We start from the raw sequence: 20,993 nt of genomic DNA, 5'->3' as shown, positions 1-20,993 counted from the left end.
GTCCTCAGCACACAGGCCGCGATGGGCCAAAGCCACCTTGACGCAGCCGAGGCTCTGCTTAGAAATCAAATTCATCATTTGTCTGTTTGCTTGCTTTTAACATCCTCTTTTAATCAGAAATTAATGTTCTTGATTTGATTTTAGGGGTATTTCATTTTTGAAGAGGGAAAAGTTGTGTTTCATAGAAGTATTATTTAACTGGTATTATTGGGAAAACTTGGATTTCTGGACTAGCAGCTCAACGGTGCAGAGGGGGGACATTCCTTCTGGAGCTTTGAGAGGAAGCAAATACATTTCCCTTGAGTATCATCCACAGGGTTTTCCTTTTTCAGACTGTTCTCTGGGTCCTTACAAAGGGAATGGAGCCTGTTTTACTCTCTCGCACTCCTTGGTTTTTTTGTGTGAATTTAACTGTGGGAAAGTCAGAAGAATCTAAATGTGCTCCCAGTAGAGGAGCTGAGGCAGACACATGGCAGAGCTTCCCTGGGTGGGCCTTGGGTGCTGCAGTGCTGGCTGAACGTAGCATGTTAGGTTGATTCTAACTGTCTTTAGCAGATTTATTCTTGAGTTTGGAGTGGTAGGGAACAGCTGCAGGTAAAAGCCCTGTCTGGTCTGTCTTCATTGTGCAGGAATTTAGTTCTCCCCTCCCATTTTACAGATTGACCCTGAGGCACAGAGAGCTTGAGTGGGACCCAGGTCAGACCTAATTGGCTTGGGTCTCCTGTGGATTGCACCTCACATTTCCTGAAGTATTCGGTCAACAAGTAATAGCCACACGTGCTTCACTCTGGCACGGCTCTCATCGTCCACAGTGTTTCTTTCCGTCCAGACCCTCCACAGCCCAGGCTCCCACCAGTCATGTTTACCAAGTGAAGAAATGAAGGTCTGCATCATGTTGTCCAACAAAAGTAGAAGGCAAGGAACATAATTTAAAGTTTTCCAGTAGCCATGTTAAAAGAAAGTAAAAGAAACATATGGAATAAATTTTGATAATATACTTTAACCCAACATATTTCTAAAATAGCACCACCATGCAACATTAAAAATTATTGAAATATTTTGTGCTAAGTCTTTGAAATTTCAGTGTGTATTTTTTACAGCTAACAGCACATCTCAGTTTAGATGAGCCACATTTCAAGTGCTCAATGTTGCCCCTGGTGCCAGTATTGGGCACCACAGCAATCAAGTCCAAGCTCACACCCAGCTCGATTTTGAAATCTTAAGAGACACTGAATCAGCTTTCCTGTCCCTCCCCCACCTGATGAGGCCACATATTTCTGTCCTCTGTACCACTGTTTTCCCGGCTAAGTCTAATTACAGGGAGAGGCCTGTTTGCCTGTAGCTGACAGCTCAGCACTTTTCTTCCAGGCCTGGCAGCTGGTGAGACCAACATACCCGGCCTCATAAATGACGGTGCAAAGCACACTTCCAAACGTCTCCACAGTGGTTTCTACACTTTCCTTTCTCTTAGGAGTAACTCAAAGGCATTTTGCAAAACCACAATGGTTTTTTAATTCATCCTTTCCTAAAGACCCATCCTCTTCAAAGGATTTCTAAAATACATGCAAAGTAGTAGTCTCCCCAGGACCGCAATAGAACAAGTAGGCATTATCCATTTCTTACCTGTTTTTACACCAAACATACCTCTGTTTTGATTCTTGGTGGTTTTTTTTTTTTGACTAGTCAATGTATCAGTCCCATTTTGAGCATTATTGACAATGAACATTAGTAAAGGTCAGATTGCATTTGCATTACATGTCAAGTCTCTGGCCATTGACCCCATTACTTGAAGTATTAGACTATAACAGTCCCAGAGGAATGGTGCACTAGAGTCCTTGTGAAAGACTTCACCCAAAGACAAAAGCTGATTCGTAAGAATTAACATTTGAATAGGGAAAAATGATTGCCCCATATTCTTAATTAGAGGCCAGACCATCACATCTTTCAATATTCTCAGATAAGTAAAGGATAAAGAAGATAATACCTTTTTTTCTTACCCTGTGACCTTCTCCAGTAGTTGAAGGAATGGTGCCATGAAACCAGATTAATGAATTTCCCCTAATTCCTTCAGTGCTGTATTGTTTAGATTTTGACTTTGTCTCTATCTCTCTCATTCACTCACCCCCAAAACCTGTCCTTTAAAAACCTTTAGGTGTAGGCTGCTTTTGGAACCAGAGCAATGTGTTATAAGAGCTGTTTCTTCTCTTCACCCCATCACTTCCCCACGGTAATGCTCATTTATTCTCCCATTTAATCCACAGTCCTTTTACTCACTCTGTTAGAAGGCATTGTTAATTCTTTTAGTGAATCTCTCATGTTCATTTCAAAATGTCATTTAGTAGCTGTGTTTCTGCTAAATAACCAGAAATTGTAGTCACCTCCAGCCAATGGCTAAGTACCTGGGTTTTGCTCCAACTATGGTGCTGAGTAGAAATGTTTCAGTTTTATCTTCTATATAACAGTTGACCAAGAATGATGATGGGTGGTACTGGGGATGAGGGAAGGAAGTTCGAAAATGATGGAACACAGTGGGAAAGCACTATCTACTCCATGCGTTCTCACCTATGGTTTTTATCACAATCACCTGAGCAGTTGTTAAAAATCCTGGTTCCCAGGCCTTACTGGGCCCAGGCAGGTGTGTGAGAATGACCTCCTCTTACTGAATTGTGTCCATTTGTCAAAACTTAGGGAGAACTTTACATATATATGTTATACCTCAATAAACTTATTATCCTAAGATATTTATATGCACGCATCGAAAGTTTTTACACGCGTCATGGAGAATATTTTGACGATCAAATGCTCTGGAGTCTGAGGACAAAGCTCACAGTTGAAATAATTATTCATCCATTCATTAAACAACTAAAGGGCAATGCCAGGCATTGCTCCTTCCTTGGGAAAACAGAGGTACATTGACACACTACATGCCCCTCAGGGTTTTGTTTTATGGGTGAGAACTAATCCAACGATTATAATGCAATGTAAAAAGTGTAGTAGGAGTATGTCTGTGGCCCAAAAAGGAGACCCCCAGCAAACACATACACACATGTGCACACACACGTTCATGCACACACACATTCCCTGTTCTGCCCCACTGCCTTTTTTAAGGTGGAAGTGGGTGGGCAGTGTTGGGAAGACTTCCCAGAGAAACCTCAGAACCTGAGTCCTAGGATGATTAGGAAGGAAGTGATACATAATCTACCTCTTTTTTTCAAAGGACTAGCCCTCAATTTTTGGTTCTAAAGAAAAAAAAAGTCTTTATGACATCCATTGTTTTTTACGGTGATTTGAACAACCTTTGATATGATTCCCTTTGTTTACCCTGATCTAGCGAGTCCCAGCACATGTGACAGTGTCCTGCGCACAATAGGTGTGCTGGACTAAGTTGGTGCTTAAAGTGGTTTTGCCTTCCCCAAGCAAACTGTGAGACACAGTTGTATCTTGAAGATGACAGTAGTGGTACAACTACCCTTGAACAGTTCGGATTTAGAGGCATTGAGCACCCCTACAGTCAGAAATCCATATAACTTTCGACACCCCAAAAACTTAACTACCAATAGCCTACTGTTGGCCAGAGGTCCTACCAATAACTTAAGCAGTCAATTAACCCGTATTTTGTATGTTTTATGTATTACATACTGTATTCTTACAGTAAATAGAGAAAAAATGTTTTTACAAATTGTCACAGATCTTCAAATGATTTCCCAATGTATTTGTTGAAAAAAGAAGTCTGCGTGTAAGTGGACTTATGCAGTTCAAATCCATATTATTTGAGGATCAACTGTATATCATTTTCAAAAGAGCCCCCAGTTATCTAAGCATTGCTTCCTAAATACTAAAAACATTTGCCCTTGAAAGAGCACATTTAAGAATATATGAGTGGTTCCTGCTGGTACGTGTCATGGTGTGATTTGATTTTTATATTTTAGAAGCATTAAACCTTCTTTCTACCCCAGGATTTACTCTTTCTCATTCTTAAATACATGTGAGGTTTTGGAAGAGTGACTGGACCAGAAGAAATGATCATGGCAGTCCCCACTAAGTCTGTCACTCAAGGAGACACAGCACAGCATGGTTTCCTGGACAGTGGAGGCTCTTTCAGGGTTTGGGAGGCTGAGACTATTTGAGAATAGCTGTTGACACTGCACTGAAGACATCAGAGTCAGCACTGGGGTGCCTGCTTACCCTGGGCAGCTGCTTTCCCTACACATTTTTGCAGTTTATGTGCAAATTACCATCATTGGCTGCTTTGATCCTATAGAATATAACAGGAAAATTTGTAATTTGACCCTTTGACTATGTTGTAACATGGAAGGACAACAAGATCCAGCTCACATACTGCTTTGTTTGGAAGGCTGAATGATATTTTTAGACATACCCTGTGCACTGGAAGTTTTTGTCCTGAGCCTAAAGCAATGTGCATTCCAGGCCCTGTTCCATTAAATAGCCATTCGGGCTGGAAGGAAAATAGGTGATGTACGAGCTGGGCTTGGGGTTCTGAAGGCAAAGTGGCAGGATGTTCACGTTGGTGCTGGACATATGTCGAGTCTGAGCTGTACCACCAGCCAGCCCTGGGGTCTTAGGCAGTCAGTTCACCTCTGCACACCTCGCCTTTCTAGTTTCCAAAGTGGTGGTTGAGGAGTAAAGGAGATAAGAAATGTGGTGCTGACATGATGCCTGGCACAAATAAATGCTTACTCCATGTCCTGTCTCTGCACTTTGCCCTTGTTAGCATGTATATCAGTCTTGTCATCATCTTGTCTAAAAACCTTTCAAGGCACCCATAACACTCTGAAAAAGGCCTAAACATTTTAACCTGGCATTCAGGGCCTTTTATGATCTGTCTGTCCTGCCTGCCTTCCCACCACATCTAAGTCTCATGCTCCATATTCATCCCATAGCAAAACCAAACTGTCTGTGCCCTCAGTGGGCCCCTGGCCTCACTATCCTTTCCATCTCTTAGAGTCTAAATCCAGTCTTCGGCAAGGTTCATCTTAGCTGCGTCTCCTCCTCATCTGTCAAGGTAGAAAACTCCTTTTTGTCCAGCACTGTCCTGCTTTGTACAGGTATTCAAAGCGGCCTTCTCTTCTGGTGAAGCCTCTTCTTTTCTGCAAGCCACTGCCAATGGCCACCCTCAAGCAAGGCCTCTCTCTGTGCGTGTACATCACTGGTGTCTCTTCCTCCTGTAAGGACACCAGTCCTATTATGACCTCATTACACCTCTTGAGGAATAGAGCCTCAACACACGAGTTTTTCTGGGGGTGTGGGGGAGACACAATTCAGTAATACATGGGTATTAAACTCCTGCCAGATCCTCTAAGGGTTTGTGTGTGTGTCTGTGCTTATGTGTGGGCACACCACCCCTGTGTGTAGGTCTCTGTGTCACTAGCCGGTCTGTCCTCCCTGCCCTCATGCAGAAAGCCCACAGAGTGGCAGACCACTTGGCTGGCCCAGTATAGCTCCTTCCACGAGGTCCCACCCCTCCAAGACCCTGTTTCCACCCCCACCGCAAGGCTCCCAGAGGCACACGCTATCCCACCCAGCTGGGCCATCGCAGGCCCCCCCTTTGCCTCTAGCTGCCAGTGAGGGGGAACAGAGAGAATGAACCACAGCGGAGTGGGAAGGAATTAGGGCAGTAGAACAGGAGGGTGGCGTTTTTGTTTGAAAAGGAAGAATGACACCTTTCCTTTACTTCTCTTAAACATTGTCCCCAAGGTTCCTTTTCACCAAATTTCTCCTGGTCCCGCATTCTCCAAGCAACTAAGAAACCCATTAGCTCTACAAGTTGAGACAATTGATAAGCAATGTGCGAGAAAGCTGTATTATTGGGTCTTTGGTTAACCTCACTTCTTACAGAGGGAGGCTTTCCATTGCAGTTTGTGTTCTGCTAAATCAGAGGCTCCTCATGCTGTCGTCTGCCTGCAGATTAGCTAGAGGCACAAGCTCTGCATTGTACAAAGTATTTATTCTCGCAATTAATGTGCTGGAAAGTATGGTTTCGCACCTTTCTGCCAGTACAAAGGTTCTCACCCAAGAGAGAGCTAGTCACCTGAGGAGTGTTTATGAAGTACCCCAACGCAGTCCTTCCTCCTCATGCCCACCCCCAGAGTGAGGCCCTGGGGCCCCTTAACCGGCACCAACACCAGTGTCATCACTTCTTCTCACTTCCTCGGAGGTATCTTACTCAATTTTGCAAATGTAAAATCTAGCAACAAATTCATTTTTAAGTATTGTTACAGACAATTTCAAATTCATGGAAAGTGAACAGTGTAGCATGATGGACCCCCATGTCCATCCTTCACCCAGCAGTCAGTTAGACCATTCTGCTACTCTGTGTCCCCTGTGCTGGTCTCTCGCTTTGTGACGAATTCAACTTTATTTCATTAGATGAGAGAGAGAACATAACCTGTGAAGTAAAAATTGCCCACACGTCTTTACAGTGCTTCACCCCTGTTATTGTGTTGAGTCTGCACAGCACCCACATTTCATGACTGTGGAAACTGAAGCTCTAAGAAACTATACCCCTGCACAGTCCCTCAGAGAGTAATGTTCAAGCAGGGACTCCCTCCCAGGGCATCTGGAAAGGATGCTTTTGCCCCCAGGCTGCCCCTCAGAAGAATAAGGACCATAACATACCATGTAGATGGAAGTTTTGCAATATGGATAAATGGATAGCTATATGATAAAGCAACATGTTAATGCTATAGGTAGGTGGCAAGAATATAGATATTCAGTGTAAAATTATTAAAGCTTTATTTTGAAGTTTTTCACATTAAAATGTTCGGTGTGAAATTCCAGCAGACACAAACTTTGTCTTAACCCATCAAGCTATTTCAGGTACCTGTCCTATTGATATCTGCTCAAAGAAACAGATTTGAGACTTGGTTGAATTTTAATTTTTAAAACAGCAAGCCAGGGATAGAAATTACCTGTTGATGTACCCCATCAGTGTTCACTGGTGAGGTCTCCGAGAACTCAGAGAACCAGAGGCAGAAGCAAGCCTCTCCCAGCAAAGCCCCTATGGGCCACCAGCTCTGAAAGCTCCCTACCTGCTTATGACTGTTCACAAAGGGCCAAAGCCAGACATGATGATGGACAAGTCTCTCTCCTAGTCATGCCCACTTAGGTGGGGTGCCATCATTTACCCAAAGGAACCTTTTGCATACATACACCTGCATGTTGAAGCTCTTCACATTCAGGGATGTGATCAGTTCTTTTGCACATCATAAATACCCACCCCACGACTCCATTGTGTAAAGCAGCCTCTGCTGTGATGGGAGTTGGAGGCAAAGATAGCCTGCTGAGGAGATGCCTGAGAGTATTTTGTTGCTGAAGGTACAAGGAGACCCTGGGTGGGCAGCCAGCAGGCCTGTCCCCCACTCCTGGGAGAGCCCTGAGTGTCCCAGCCCAGGCTGGGCCTCCACTGGCATTGTCCAGCTTGCCCGGTGCCCAAGACCATGCTCCTGGCTGGGAAAGCTCTGCCCTCCTAGCTTAACCTGCTGTGGAGAAGAGGGCTGCAGAGAAACTGAGGCCACCTCCCGAGAATCCTCCAGGGTCCCCACAGATAACAAGACTGTGGTCACACCAGGCAACTGAGATGCTTCTAATAACAGTTTTTTCCACTGATTTCCAAAATACTGATTGACTCTTTGTGACTCACTGATGTGGTCCAGTTATGCTGGATTCCTTTCATTGTGCCCAGAGCAGAATTTAGGGCCCTCAAGAGGTGCCTGTCTCTTGAGTGAACAACTGCATCAGCTTCTGTCATCCCGAAGTGTCTGGCAGCACAGGCTGGGGTAAAAGCAATCTTGGTAATCAGGCCTGGGTGTGAATCCCAACCTCCCCCACTCCTGGCTGTGAGGTTTGAGAAGCTGCTTACGTTCTTTAAGCCCATCTCGTAGGCTTATTGCACCTGAACTCATAAAGTATGTGAAGCCACCTGGCCATCTTGGGCCTGTAACAAATGCCACTGAGCTCTGGTCTCCCTGCCCTCTCCTATGTGTGATATGCTGTAGGTGTGAGCTGAGAACTCATATCTCTGCCACCAGCTGGTGGTGTGGACACATCTTGTCTCTGCATCTGTGTACCACAGTTTCATCATCTTAACTGGACTGCCTTCTCTGTAAGATGCTGTGATTTTTTTTTTTTTTTTTTAATGATGGTGATTGCTCCTTAGGGGACGGCCTCAGATTGCCAGGGCAAAGGAAGCCCCTGAGCAAGGGGCAGCCCACAGCAAGAGCCGGGTGCCACTGGAGACAGGGGTGCTGAGGTCAGGTAGGGAGGGTAGGGGAGAATGATCAAAACGAGACCCAAGTCAAAAGGCTGGCATTTCTAAAAACTAAGATTGCCACTTGGAAGTTTTACCCAGGAATGGCCCCAAAGGAGGCTTAGCTAGGAGTGTGGGTGTCTGGCTTCCGGTCAGTTCCATACAGGAAACCTAATGGCAGCTGGGCCCCACGTGACTCCCTGCTCCTGGGAGGCTCCCAGGCTGCGTCAGAGGAGCAGACCACCGCTGTGCTAGGCTGCCTCCTCCCGAGAATGATTTCTGGTATCACTTCATGTGGCCTCTCAGCCGGGAGAGGTGTTTGCTCAATTGTACAAAACAAATACTTAAATCTGTCGTGCAGTTTACATTTTAGCATCACTTGTGGATCTCCCGTCCACACTGCGAGTTCCCACCTGCTGCCGCCATCCAGGCCCTCGAGACGCCTTTCCTTTCCTCTATGTAGCCACCAGGAGCCCAGTGGTTGGGCATCCTTGAGAGAAAGCAGATGGCAGGAGGCAGGAACGTGCCAGTGATTCGAGGAGCTCTTTTCCAGGGAGCGCGGGCTGCTCGTGCTGGGTGTGTGGCTTTCCTGCTCATTTGGATTTTGTCAGGCTGCCAGCTATTCTTTTCCTTTCACTGCTGCATTTCACTGCTGACAGCAGGAGCTTGCAGAATGGGGTGACTTGGGTGCTTATTGTTTGGAATCAAACTTTCTACACCACAGTATGTATAATGCATATCACAATGGTGATGTCATTTCATATTTGTACCGTACCCAGCAACTTAAAGACTTTCACATTTGTCACTATGTAGAAAATGACTACTCCCTCTGCTGGGGTCAGAGTTCCCTCGTCTATATACCATCTCTGTAGTGACCACACGGGGAATATGGAATGAAACTGTATAGCCACCTGCTTTATTCCTTTTTCTAGTTTCAGTCAATCAGTTTAATATTTTCCAAGCACTCAATGAGCACACTCCTTGATCCTCCAGACATTTACATAATGGTAGCAGACAACATTTCCCATCAGGGAGCTTCCAGTCTAGTTGGGGAAACAAGACCCCCAGCAGTGAAGTTAGTAGCAATGCCCAGCACATAACAGGCGCTCATTGACCAGGCACTGGATGAGTGGGTAAGTAAAAAGCAGGTGGTATAACCCAGCAGTCCTGAAAAGCAGGGGGAAGAGTGGGGGAGGACGGAAGGGACTTGGTGGGAGCAGACAGGGAACATGCAACGGGAAGGCGAGAGGACAGGCTCCTGGTGGAGTCTGCGTAGGGATTCGCCATCTGTTCATGCAGCTAAATGAGAGCCAGAGAGATTAGAGGAAGCCACGTGGATATAAGCTGAGGAATGAGCAGGTGAAGGGTCATTCTCTGCTCTTATGAATGGGGCCAGTGGAAAGAGGGAAAGAGGCAGGCAGCTAGACTGGAAGGGAGAGCCTTCTGTACTTCAGCCCTGTACTAGGAGCTGGGAGAAGGCAGTGGGGGGAATCAAAGACACAGGACTTGGCTCCAACCCTTTAGAGACCCTGCCACACCCAGGAACCAGTGAAATAATGTGAATACCCCAGCCCCACGTGGTCAAGTGTTACAGATCAGCCGGGAACTGAGAGATGCAGAGAAGAGTGTGGGCCTGACTTGCTGGGAGGAAGGCTTTGGGAGAGGGGAGACTAGAGCGGGGCACGTGGATGAGATGTGGGGACTGTGTGGCTAGCTCTGTGGGGATGTGTGCTGTCCTGGGTGGAGACTGTGTAGGGGCGGTGGAGCTGGTGGAGGAGGCACAGGCACTGGTGTAGAGGGCTCAGAGGCCATGCTGCAGAGCTGGAGGGAATTGCTGGGCAGGGAAGTTGACGCTCTGAAGGTGGCCAACAGGATCTGTGTTCATGCCCCGATTCTTGTGAACTTTCTGCTGCCCGAGGGGCTCTGCACTGCCCCCTGCTGATGGTGCAAGAATAAGCCGGGGGGAGTGAGTACCTCCTTGGATGGCTTCAGACTTTTTCATTGTCTGCTGGGGACACTGATACACTCCAGGCCAAATACTACCTCTCCAGTGGTAGGAAAGGTAATCCCAGGGAGATGGGCAACAGGCTGCTGTTTCTGTCGATTGTTTTGGCTGTCATGAGACCGCACTCAGTTTGTGAGTGCTGGAGGAGTTTGTGTCGAATGAACTCTAGACATTTCATTGTGTTGAATTTTTTTAAAATAACATCCCCATAATACACACCCCCAGTGTGGGATACTTAGAAAATATAGAACAGCACAAAAGTCTCCAGTTACGCCATTGCTCAGAGATAATCACATACATCATTAATATTTTGTTCAATGTCTCTTCGCAGTGTGACTTTGGAAATTTTTTTAAATGCTCGCAGTTTGGTGTTAAAGACTCCTTTGGCCATCTGGGTTCGGGCATGTTCTAGCACTTAGCTGACTGCAATGTTAAGTCTCACCATTGGGGTCTAATGCTTCCACTTCTTTTTATTAAGAGCGTTTGACTCCCTGGGTGTTGGGGACCGGAACGTTACACAGAAGGGAACAGAGCATGCAGCGGGAGTGGGGGTGGGCACGGGCATGGGCTGCTGCTCCCCAGGGACTCAGGGGAGCAAGACAGGCCCAAGAGGGAGGGCCAAAAACTATTCTAGGTGCCAGGAATGTGGCTTTTTCTTAATGAGACATTAAGAGTGATTTATATTAGTTCACTTCCCTTGCTGTGCAGGGTAGACAAGACCATCCTTTCCACACTCCAAAAGCCTTTGCAAAGCCGTGCATAAACGATCGAATGACTGCAGTGTCACCTCTCACCATTTCTAAAGCAAAGCTTTGATTGGATTGTAAATCGTCTCTGTTCTCCCATTGTTGCATGTGGCCGGTGTCTGCATTGTATATGTTCCTGCTTTTACATCATCTCACCTCAGAGATGTAGTGTTTTATCACTTGTGTTTGATGGGGGCTCCCTCACCAGACTCTTACACCAAGGGTAGAAATCTGTCCTTTTGTGCTTGGAGCTGTTATGTGTATATATAGCTCAGTTTATGTGGTAAGTATGTTCAGAAAGTCTTGCCTGTCAAGCAAATCAGACTGTAAACGCAGTAGGAAAGCTCACTCTGGTTCCTAGGAAACTGAAGCTGACTCTTTGTGGTATATATAAATACCCCACCATGTCTAGGAAGTACCAGGAAGCTAAGGGCTGCTTTAGCATTGTTGCTCAAATGCTCATTAAGGTGCCAAGCTTTATCAAGGAAGCTGGTGGCTCACCACACCTGCCATGGTCCCAGCACCCCTACAGAGCCCACTGTCCCCGGGGAAGTGAGGCCCAGTCCTTGAAGTCAGGGCCTCCATTAGTCACGCACATGCAGGGGACCTTCTCCATGGCTCTCTCCTTCTGCTCCTTTGACTTGCGCCCACACCTTGTGTGGACTGGCTAGGATTCCGTGGTACAGGGGCTCACTAGTCTAGCAGCTCCCTGTGCTGGCCGCAGAAACTGGCTTCAAATCCTATCTTCACTCCTGATTGAGCTATGGACAGATTCCCAAACCTCTCTGTGTCTTCATTGTAAAATGATGGAAAATAACAATACCTATGTCTTAGGTTTGTCATGAGGATTTGATGAGGCAGTGTGTTAAAGTGCACAGCACAGTGCCTGGTGTGCCGTCTGCCTCCCTTGATGTTGGTCGCCACTGACAAGATTGGAGCCCTTGTCCCTTTGGTGCCCCACCCCACCACAGTAGGTGTCAGCTTTCTACTGCTGTGTAACAAAGGACAGCAGACAGTGGCATACACAGCACCCGTTTATCAGCTCCTAGTTCTGTGAGTCACGAGTCTAGGCATGGTGTACTCACAGGCTAGCGTCCGTGGGTCGGTCAACGGTGCTCTCATCTGGAGTCTTGACTTGGGAGGAATGATTTCCAGGCTCCTTCAGTTCCTGACCCAGTTCAGGTCCTTGTGGTTGTAGAACTGAGGTCTCCCCGTTTCTTTGCTCTCTGCCAGCTGAGGTCTGTTCTCAGTTCTGAGAGGCCACCCACGTTCCTGGCCACATAGCCCCTCCATCTGCACCAGCAGTGGGGGCTATACCTTGGGGACTGCCTCTCAAGTTGCAGTGCCTCTCAAGAAAGAGCCCCGTCCCTTTCAAAGGCTCACCTGATAAGGTCAGGCCCACCTAGGACTTTTAACCCTTTGTTAAAAGTCAGATGTGCCAAATAAATAAGTAGCCTAGCATAGAAGTGATTATGCCATCATTCCAACCCCAGGGGCCATACAGGACTCAAACCCTGTGGACAGGAATCTTGGGCTCGCCTGAGTCCTGCCCGCTGCACCAGTCTGAGCAAGGCTTGCACTCTGCTCCTGCCCCCAGTTGGCAGCCAGGAGGATTTCCCCTCTTTGGCACAGTCCTTTGTGTTCCTTTCTTACAGGTGGTCTGGGGCTGCTGGCTGGGCCCAGAACCAATGCTGTATGGGGTTCAGGCCTCAATCCTGGACGTCTCCAGTGTGCCGTCTGGGTGCCGGGGAGGAGCCGTGGCCTTTCCCTGCTTCAGGACCTTGGGGAGTGTTTGTGCCTCCAAGAGTGCCCAGCTTGGTCCTCACCACCTCGGCCTCCCTGGGAGACAGCACTGCCCTCACCCCCTCATGGGTGTCAGGACCCAGTGCCCCACAAAGAGGAAAGCCCTGTCATAAAGGGTTGAAAGTGCCAGGAAATCTGGGGGCGTGTTCTGTGGCCGATTCCCACGGCTGCTGCTGTCTGCCTCTGAGCATCCCTCTCAGCTACATGGTGAGACAAAGGCAAGGCTTCCCTAGACCTCTGAGAGATTCGCTGTCTCCACTGAGAATGTTGCAAAACATCCCAAGTTGATGCTTGTGGGTGTTTCCAATTTTGCAAGGATCAGGAGCCCCGTCACGGATCCTCCACCCAGCATAAGGTCATTGCTGGCGTGTCTGCCACATCTTATCCTTCCGCCTCGTGTCATTACTCTTGACTGAAAAGGGGTGTTTGTTTGTCAAGCTACCAGTTTTTGCTTTTCTCCCAGAGAAGTGTGTGAAACTTGGAGCCAGCTGCCCCATCTCAGCTCCTTGTGCTTGGTTTCTAGGCTCCCTTCCTGGTTATTTTCCTTTATGATGATCCCCACCCAGGAACAGTGGGGGGCAGCAAAGGGCCCTGAATGGCGGTGCCAGGAAACGCCCCATGTCAGAGCACAGACCAGAGTGGCTGTCACTCTGCGAAGTCCAGGCTGTTGAGCAGGGGTGGTGACTTACTCCTAAGGGCTCCCACTTCTCCACACCCACCTGGGATGCTTTCTGAGAAACAGTGCTCACAATTGCCAAACTCAAGGCCTCCTGTCTTCCTCCTGCCTCCCCTCCTCTGCCGCAAACTTGCAGGTCTCGAGAGAAGGTGGTCTCTTGCAGAAGACTGCCGTGCCCGTTTCCCTTCTTGATACCCAGCTCTTGCACACTGAAAGCTCACAAGTCCTGCCACGTTGGGACCGGAGCACAAGGCGCTGCTTTACCAGTGAGCATAGGAAGAAATGAGAGCGGGTTCAGTGTGCATCGAGCAGACCTGACAAGGTCTGTGGCATCAGTGGAAGGGGGTGTACCTTCAGCCAAACTCACGTGGGATCAAAGCAGCCTACGCAGAGAGGTGGCTGGATTCCACCCCTTATGTCAGCTACCTTCAGTCACTCGAGGGCTTTGCCAAGGATTCTGAGGTCGCACGCAGCACAGCAGGGAAGCTCAGAGGCCATTTGATGGCACCAGCCACGCTCGTGGGGGCCAGGTGTGGCATCCTTGGTTCTTCGGCGGCAGCTGCGGCCCGTGTGGCTTGATACTCAGCACATAAGAAAAGATGCACACGACCAAGGCGACTTTAGGTGAACCAAGTTGCCTTGCATAGTGGGACCAGAGCCCCTCAATTTGCAGGATTGGAGAATAGGGGGCTCCACAGCAACAAATGCAGACACTTGACCACAGGCACAGGTCAAAGTGCTTGTCTGTCAGTTTTTCTAGGTATTGCAACACACGGAGAACTGTGGTCTTGAGCTCGTGGTGAATAGATCAGAGGAGCTCCAGGGCCCCACTGCAGAGTGGCATTACTCAGCGTCTCCCAGAGAGCAGGCATATTAGTGCATTACGTGTTCATACCCACAGCACTTTACATAATAAAAGGTATTTTTATTGTAACTCAAAGACTCAGAAGTTTGCCTGGTGGCAAAGAGCCCGAAGTCACTTCGAATACAACTCATGTAGCATCTCCTGACTCTTCCATCAGGAAATGCCAAGTGAAAGGAGGAAGCCCACAGGGCCTTAAACAAATATTTTCATTGTGGTACTTTTAATGGCTTGAGCCTGCATTTACTGATTGATCTTGGTCTCTTCCTGTTTGTCAATGAAAGGAAGAGAGTAAGCAAGAAACATTCCTTTCTTCATGTTGCAAATGCATGAGGTGGTAATGAGTTGTTTCTGTAAAAGAGTTGTTTTCTCCAAAATGTCTTCCAGTTGTTGGTTTTTCTTGTTATTTAATCATTTAACAAGTACTTATTGAGCTCCTGTGTGCCAGGCACTTCTCTGGACACAGGATACAATAATGAAACAAAACCAGGACAAGCCCCTGCCCCAAGGAGCTTGCTGTTTGCCCCCTTCCTTTATTGCATAGAAGCCTCATTGTTAGTTCTTTCTCATGGTGATGATGCTTTTTCGTGGGTTGTGAAAGGTTGGACTTCTCTGAGTTTGGTTGGAAGTAGGATCCTGTTTTCAGCAGAGTTCTGATGTAGGGTTTGGTTTGGCTTTTCTGGAGTTGGGTTAAGTAGTTTGTAATGAGAGTTCTCTCTGGTTTTAGATTCTTTTCTCTGTCACAAGGAATAAGCTCCTAGAGAAAAATCAGAGCACCTCATGTCAATTTTCAGATTGTCTCCTCTGCCTAGCATGCCTGCTCTCCTAAAGAAGGCATTCTCAACTGATGTTAATCGCGTGCATATAAAGGAAACAGCTGTTATGTTTCAAAGATACAGATACAAATCCTTTCCTCTCTACAAATCAGGATTTCTCGATCTTGACACTGTTATCCTTTGGAGCAGGTGACTCTGTTGTCGGAGGCTGTTCTGTTCATTATAGGATGCTTAGCAGCATCCTTGGCCTCTGCCCATTAGCTTCCAGTAGTGCCCCAAACCCCCAAGTTGTGGCAGCAGAAATGTCTCCAGACATTGCCTAATATGTCCCTTGTGGGGGAGCAGCGTCACCCCCAGCTGAGAGCCACTGGTGTAAATGATGTGACCCTGAGATCCTGCTAATTACAGAAGTTTAGTGAAATCCCTGAAAAAGCCCCTGGGCCAAGTTGGGTCTTGGCCTTTGTGGGACCTTTATGGAGCAGCTCCTGCCAGAGAAGAGTTAATGTCCAGAGAACAGGGTATTTTATCAGTCTTACAAAGCAATGTCAACAACAAATGATGAAATCCCTTCATTAAATCATGGCTTGGAGATGTTTTGCGTTTCCTATTGGAAACTTGTTAAAATCATATTCATTTACCGTAAGTTAGAAAGCATGTTGGACGCAGTGTACTGTAAATTAATCTTGAATGATTTACGCATAAATGTGTTCCAGATTTGGTGATCTCAGCTCAAGCAGTAGGTGGCTCATTTCCAAACATTTCCATTCTAAGGAACTGATACTCGGTTCCACAAGTATTTATTAGAACATGTAATGTGAGAGGGTTTTTGCTTCCGTGACCCCATTCAGCAGAAAAGTGGTGCTCAGAGTAGTGCCCCAGAGAGCCTGCACACTGGGCTCTGCAGGAACACTAGCTCCTGCATCGCCTGCCCCTGCAGGTGCCTCCCAGTCCTGGGCCAGCTGCGCACGTGCCCCCGGTGAGCTCGTATAGTTACGTGAGACATCATGTGTCTCATCTTTGGTTCATTGGTCCCAAATGGGCTGCTTCTCAGCGTGTGTCTGACCTGGGAGGTGAAGGATGTGTCGCATGTCAAAGAGCAGGGAGAGAGTGTTCAAGGCCATGTCCCAAGGCCTGCAGGAGACCAAGAAAATGGAGCCTTTGAGGAATCACGTTCAGCATGTTTGCACAGTAGAGTGAGAAGTGAACAGGGAAAAGCAAATAGGGTCACTTCTGTGAATTCTGGCTGGAGCAGGTGGGTCACTGAGGGTGCCATTTACTGAGATGAGCACAGGAAAGGTGGGTCTGGGGGTGACAGCGAGTTGAGTTTTTGATCCACCACTAACTCTAGGACATGGGAATGATTTTTTTTAATGTTTTTGAAAGATGTCAAAAGCAAATGGAAATTTGCAATGTGAATTAGCAGCTTCAAGTGATTTGGTTACTATCAGCTGTCATGACAGCCTGTGAATATCTTTGGACTTCGTAGTTTCCGCCAGTTTTATTTTTAATCCAGCAACTATTTAATTTGGATTCTTACCATCATCTTGCTGCTCAGAATGTGCCGAGAGTGCGCGCAGACCTGGAGGTGAAGGGGTCCGAGAGCCGTGGGTGGGCGTGGCTCTCCCAGGGCACCGCCCCTTGGCTTCTGTTGCCCCGATGGGGTTTACCCGGCTGCACAGACTCACTTTCCAGAGCGCACCTGACTCCCAGAGAGGACAGAAGGAAAGCATCGCAGGCAGTACTGGGCGGTTTTTAGGCGGCCGTGACACGGACTAAGGGGGGCGTTCCTCCTCGGGGGGAAAACTGCTGAATGGTGAGCAGACTGTGCGGCCCTGAGCACCTGGAACACCTGGGGACAATGTGGTGGTCGAGCCGTGGGCACCGAGGGAGCTTCTGGCCACCAGCCTAGCTGCTGCTGCTCCTCGTGCCCCCATGGGCCCGTGGTGGCCGACGGCGAGCCTTGTGAGCAATTCCTCTTTAACAGGCAGCCCAGCAGTCAGGAGCATTCCAGCTCACGTGCCTCCTTTTGGTTTCTGGCAGGAATTTAGATAATGGGCTGTGTGCAATGTAAGGATAAAGAAGCAACAAAACTGACGGAGGAGAGGGATGGCAGCCTGAACCAGAGCTCCGGGTACCGCTATGGCACAGACCCCACACCTCAGCACTACCCCAGCTTCGGCGTGACCTCCATCCCAAACTACAACAACTTCCACGCAGCCGGGGGCCAAGGACTCACCGTGTTTGGGGGTGTGAACTCCTCGTCTCACACTGGGACCTTGCGCACGAGAGGAGGGACAGGTAAGAGTCAGGCTCTCTTGATTCTTCCGGCCACTAGACACGGTGCCTCAGGCAGCTCACCCTGGTGGGGATCTGAATTCTCCCCGCTGCCCGCCTGCCCTCAACCCGGTGGAGGCTGTGGGGACCCGGGCCTCGCATGCAGCCGGGACACTGGCTGCAGTGGCTCGGGGCCCCGAAGTAGCTGCTGCGAGCGTCCTTTGGGGTCATGAGGCACAGGACTCAGGTACTTCAGGCACATGGCTCTCAGCCGACTGAGACGACCCAGAACCACCAGGGCAGCTTTTCCAAAACGCAGATGCCTCGGCCCCTCCACACCCTTGTGGGCCAGAGGCTTTGGGGCTGTGTCTGAGGGTGCCACCTGGAGTTCTCCAGGCAGGCGTGCCCTCCTCCCTCCCACCCCTAGTCCAGGGCCACCTGACAGAGGAAGCACTTCTCCCTCATCTCCCTGATTTCATGCCCGCCCATCACTTCCCAGCCGGGGGGTCATTTAGCAACGTTATTTTATGGCCATTCGTCTTCATTGTTTCTGTCTCTGATCTCCCATCATCTTCCATATGACAAAACTTATCAGTCCTCAAATATTTTCATGTATCTTTTGTATTTTAAAATCAAATTTTCTGTATCCTTAAGGGAATCCTTCTCCTTTTTTTTTTCTTAACTTTTCTTCTCTTTCCCACCACAAGGCTATGTTTTACTGCCATGAGCTTTTGCTGACTTAGCTAATGCTTTGTAAAATATCTGGCATACATTCTCAGACATATGTTTTCTGAAATATTTGTAAGTTATCTCATGCATCTTTAGTCTTCCAAATCTTCTCCCAGTATGTGAATCATGGTAACTAGTTATTTGACATTACATGTTCCAAAATGTTTTGTTTATTACAAAAGTTTAAATGCATACACATCAGCTATTATGGTCTCAGCTCATCTGGATCCATCGTGTCCTTTTACCTGGGGAGTGGGCACGTGAGGCATTGGCAGGAGTTTCCCCCCACACCCCGCATGCAGTAGGACAGCGTAGCTGTTTCAAGGGGGCGTGACCCAGAGCTTTGGCCGTCACATCATTGTGCTGTGGTGGCCTGGCTTTCCCTGGGAAGCAGGCCTTGTGTGGGTCACAGTCCCTCATCCTTCCCACTTCCTGAAGGCACCTGGAATGGAGGGAGAGAGGAAACAGGTGTCTAGGCCGTCTGGGGAAGCCTGTCTTTGCGAGTACAGGAGAGAAAAGGAGCCGGGAACGTACCCAGCACACTCCCAGTGCCTGGTGAGCGCTTGGTCAGCCAACTCTGGATTCTGCTCCCACAGGCCCCGCCTTCGTTCCTTCGTGAATCTGGGTGTGAATCCCTGGGTCTGCAGGTGTCACTCATAAAAGTCAGTAGAGAACCTGTCCTGAAGGGAATCTTCCAACAGAGTGTTAACAAGAACGGCATGACCTCACCAGCTCCTGCGCTTTGCTGTGAGCCAGTCTATTTCCTGATTTCTAAAGAGGTTGCCCAGTGAGTTTCGTGTGGTCAGGCCTCCAGGTCAGCTCTCCTACCGGAGCCCTGGGGCAGGACCCCACCTCCCCCTCTGGCTCCTGATCAACCCCATAGCTGCACCTGCCCCTCGGAACTACCGACACGGCATAGTGGCAACAGGGCAAAGGGCAAAGCCATGTCATGTGCTTTTTAGGCCACATCAGGCACTCAGAAGTGTGTGGGGATCAAAGTGAGAAGCCGGAGAGCAGAGGCAGAGGAGTACTAGTTACCCATCGCTGCGTTACAAGTTATCACAAAACTTAGCAGCTTGAAAACCATACATGTATTGTCTCGCAGTTTGCACACATCAGGGACCCAGCATGATTTAGCTGGGTCCTCCATCCAGAATCTCACAGGCCGCAGTCTAGGCATGTTGGCTGGGTTAAGCTGTCTCGTGGTGCAGTTGAGAAGATCTGCTGCCAAGCTCATGTGGCATTGGCAGGACTCAGCCCCATGTTGGCCGCTGGCCAGAAGCCACCCTCAGTTCTTTGTCATGTGGGCCCCTCCAGCATGGCAGCTTGTTCATCAGTGTTCAAGCCAAGTGGCAATAGAGTCTGCTAGGAAGACAGAAGCCACGCTCTTTTGAAGCCTAGTCACTTGTGGAATATCCATCCCTTTTGCCACGTTCTGTTGGTCAGAGGCACATGACTAGGGTCACTCACTCCAGGGAAAATGATTGCATAAGGGCACAAATACCAGGAGGTGGATATCCTTGAGAGCCATCTTAGAATCAATCCTGCCTGCTGTAGGGGGAAGTCCTGGGCCAAATGGGACACTGGACATTCTTTGCTGTTGATAGCAAACTTCTGCAAAGCAGGAAAGCTTCTGCTGGGGGCAGCCAGAGGGGCAGACTTAGGGCAAGTATAAGGAGACCTGAGGACTATGAACCTGTGCAGAGATCAGTGATTTTATGGTAGAAGGAGGGCAAGACCTAGGAGGCCACAAAGCAATTGCTGATGCCAAAGGCAAGACATCTCCAACTTGGGTGGACGTTTATGGAGAGGGTCCTCTCAGTCCCCAGGCTGCAGGAGTTTCCTGCTACATTCTGCATCACTGTCGTGCCACGGGCAAGAGTGATCCATTTTACCTGGAGCTTCCCAAGGCTCCTGAGTGGAGGAGAATGTGTGCAGGACACAGGAGTCTGTCATCGCTCAGACTGCAGATCTGAGCTGCACCATCACTCCCACCCCTTTAGCTGCGGCCATGATATTACTGCCTGTCACGTCCCAGAACGTGTTCAGAGGTGTACAGTGCAGAGTCCTTCAGTTCCTTGAGTTCAGCCCTGTGACGCTGATCTCACATGGTCATGTTCCTTCACTGCATCATGTTCTCAGTGCTGGTTAGATGTAGATTTTGCGAATGAGGCTTTACCAAAGATTTGATTTCTGGGAATTAGTATCCCCTTGTGTAATAATCTCTCCTCTTTTGATTTCCTTTTGTCAGGAGTGACCCTGTTTGTGGCCCTTTATGATTATGAAGCACGGACAGAAGATGACCTGAGTTTTCACAAAGGAGAAAAATTTCAAATATTGAACAGCTCGTAAGTGTGCGGGGGGGAGGGGAAAGCATGCTTTTCGGATTGGAAAAGAATTCTTGTGTCATTAGTCTGTGCCTTTTCATATAACTAAATGCTAAGAGAACACTTGCTAAATTCATGAATTCATAGCAAAGAAGCTTGAGAAACAAAGAGCTGATGACCCAGAGAGGTGCTTCATGGTGCTGTCCATCCATGGAGCTCTCGCAGGGTCTGAGCTGCAGCTGACACCTGTCAGAGGCCCAGAGAACAACGCATCATCACGTACCTGCAGGCCCACACCTGGCACAGGCTTGCATGCCGCCCTCTCTCTGCCTTGAGCTGTCCTCACAGTTCATGTGCTGCACCAGCCGAGCCCTCACTCAAGGCTGGCAACAAGCTCCTTCTATTTTCACAACCACTAAACATTCCGGTTAGTGAGGCACGTGGGGGTGTTTCCCCATCATGAAAATTTGAGTGTGACTGAAATCTTTGTGAGATGGAAGAGAAGTGATTTTGCCCACTTGTGAATGAC

At 48.3% G+C, this 20,993-nt stretch overlaps 1 protein-coding gene across 6 annotated transcripts in view; it reads left to right on the top strand.

Annotated features, from left to right (window-relative positions):
• FYN (FYN proto-oncogene, Src family tyrosine kinase) overlaps positions 1-20,993 on the top strand; it is a 140,958-nt gene that overhangs the window by 80,530 nt on the left and 39,435 nt on the right. For all 6 annotated transcript variants that reach the window (XM_057489493.1, XM_057489494.1, XM_036902991.2 and 3 more), the window contains 2 exons: positions 17,175-17,432; positions 20,389-20,485. In XM_057489493.1, coding sequence (XP_057345476.1) covers positions 17,186-17,432; positions 20,389-20,485 — 344 coding nt within the window. In that variant the 5' untranslated portion in view covers positions 17,175-17,185. The remainder of the gene's footprint in view (positions 1-17,174; positions 17,433-20,388; positions 20,486-20,993) is intronic.

Source organism: Manis pentadactyla, chromosome 12 (assembly GCF_030020395.1).
Source record: "Manis pentadactyla isolate mManPen7 chromosome 12, mManPen7.hap1, whole genome shotgun sequence".
Lineage (NCBI taxonomy): Eukaryota > Metazoa > Chordata > Mammalia > Pholidota > Manidae > Manis > Manis pentadactyla.
Note: the sequence above shows the minus strand (reverse complement) of the source record. Positions and strands in the feature narration are given on the sequence as shown.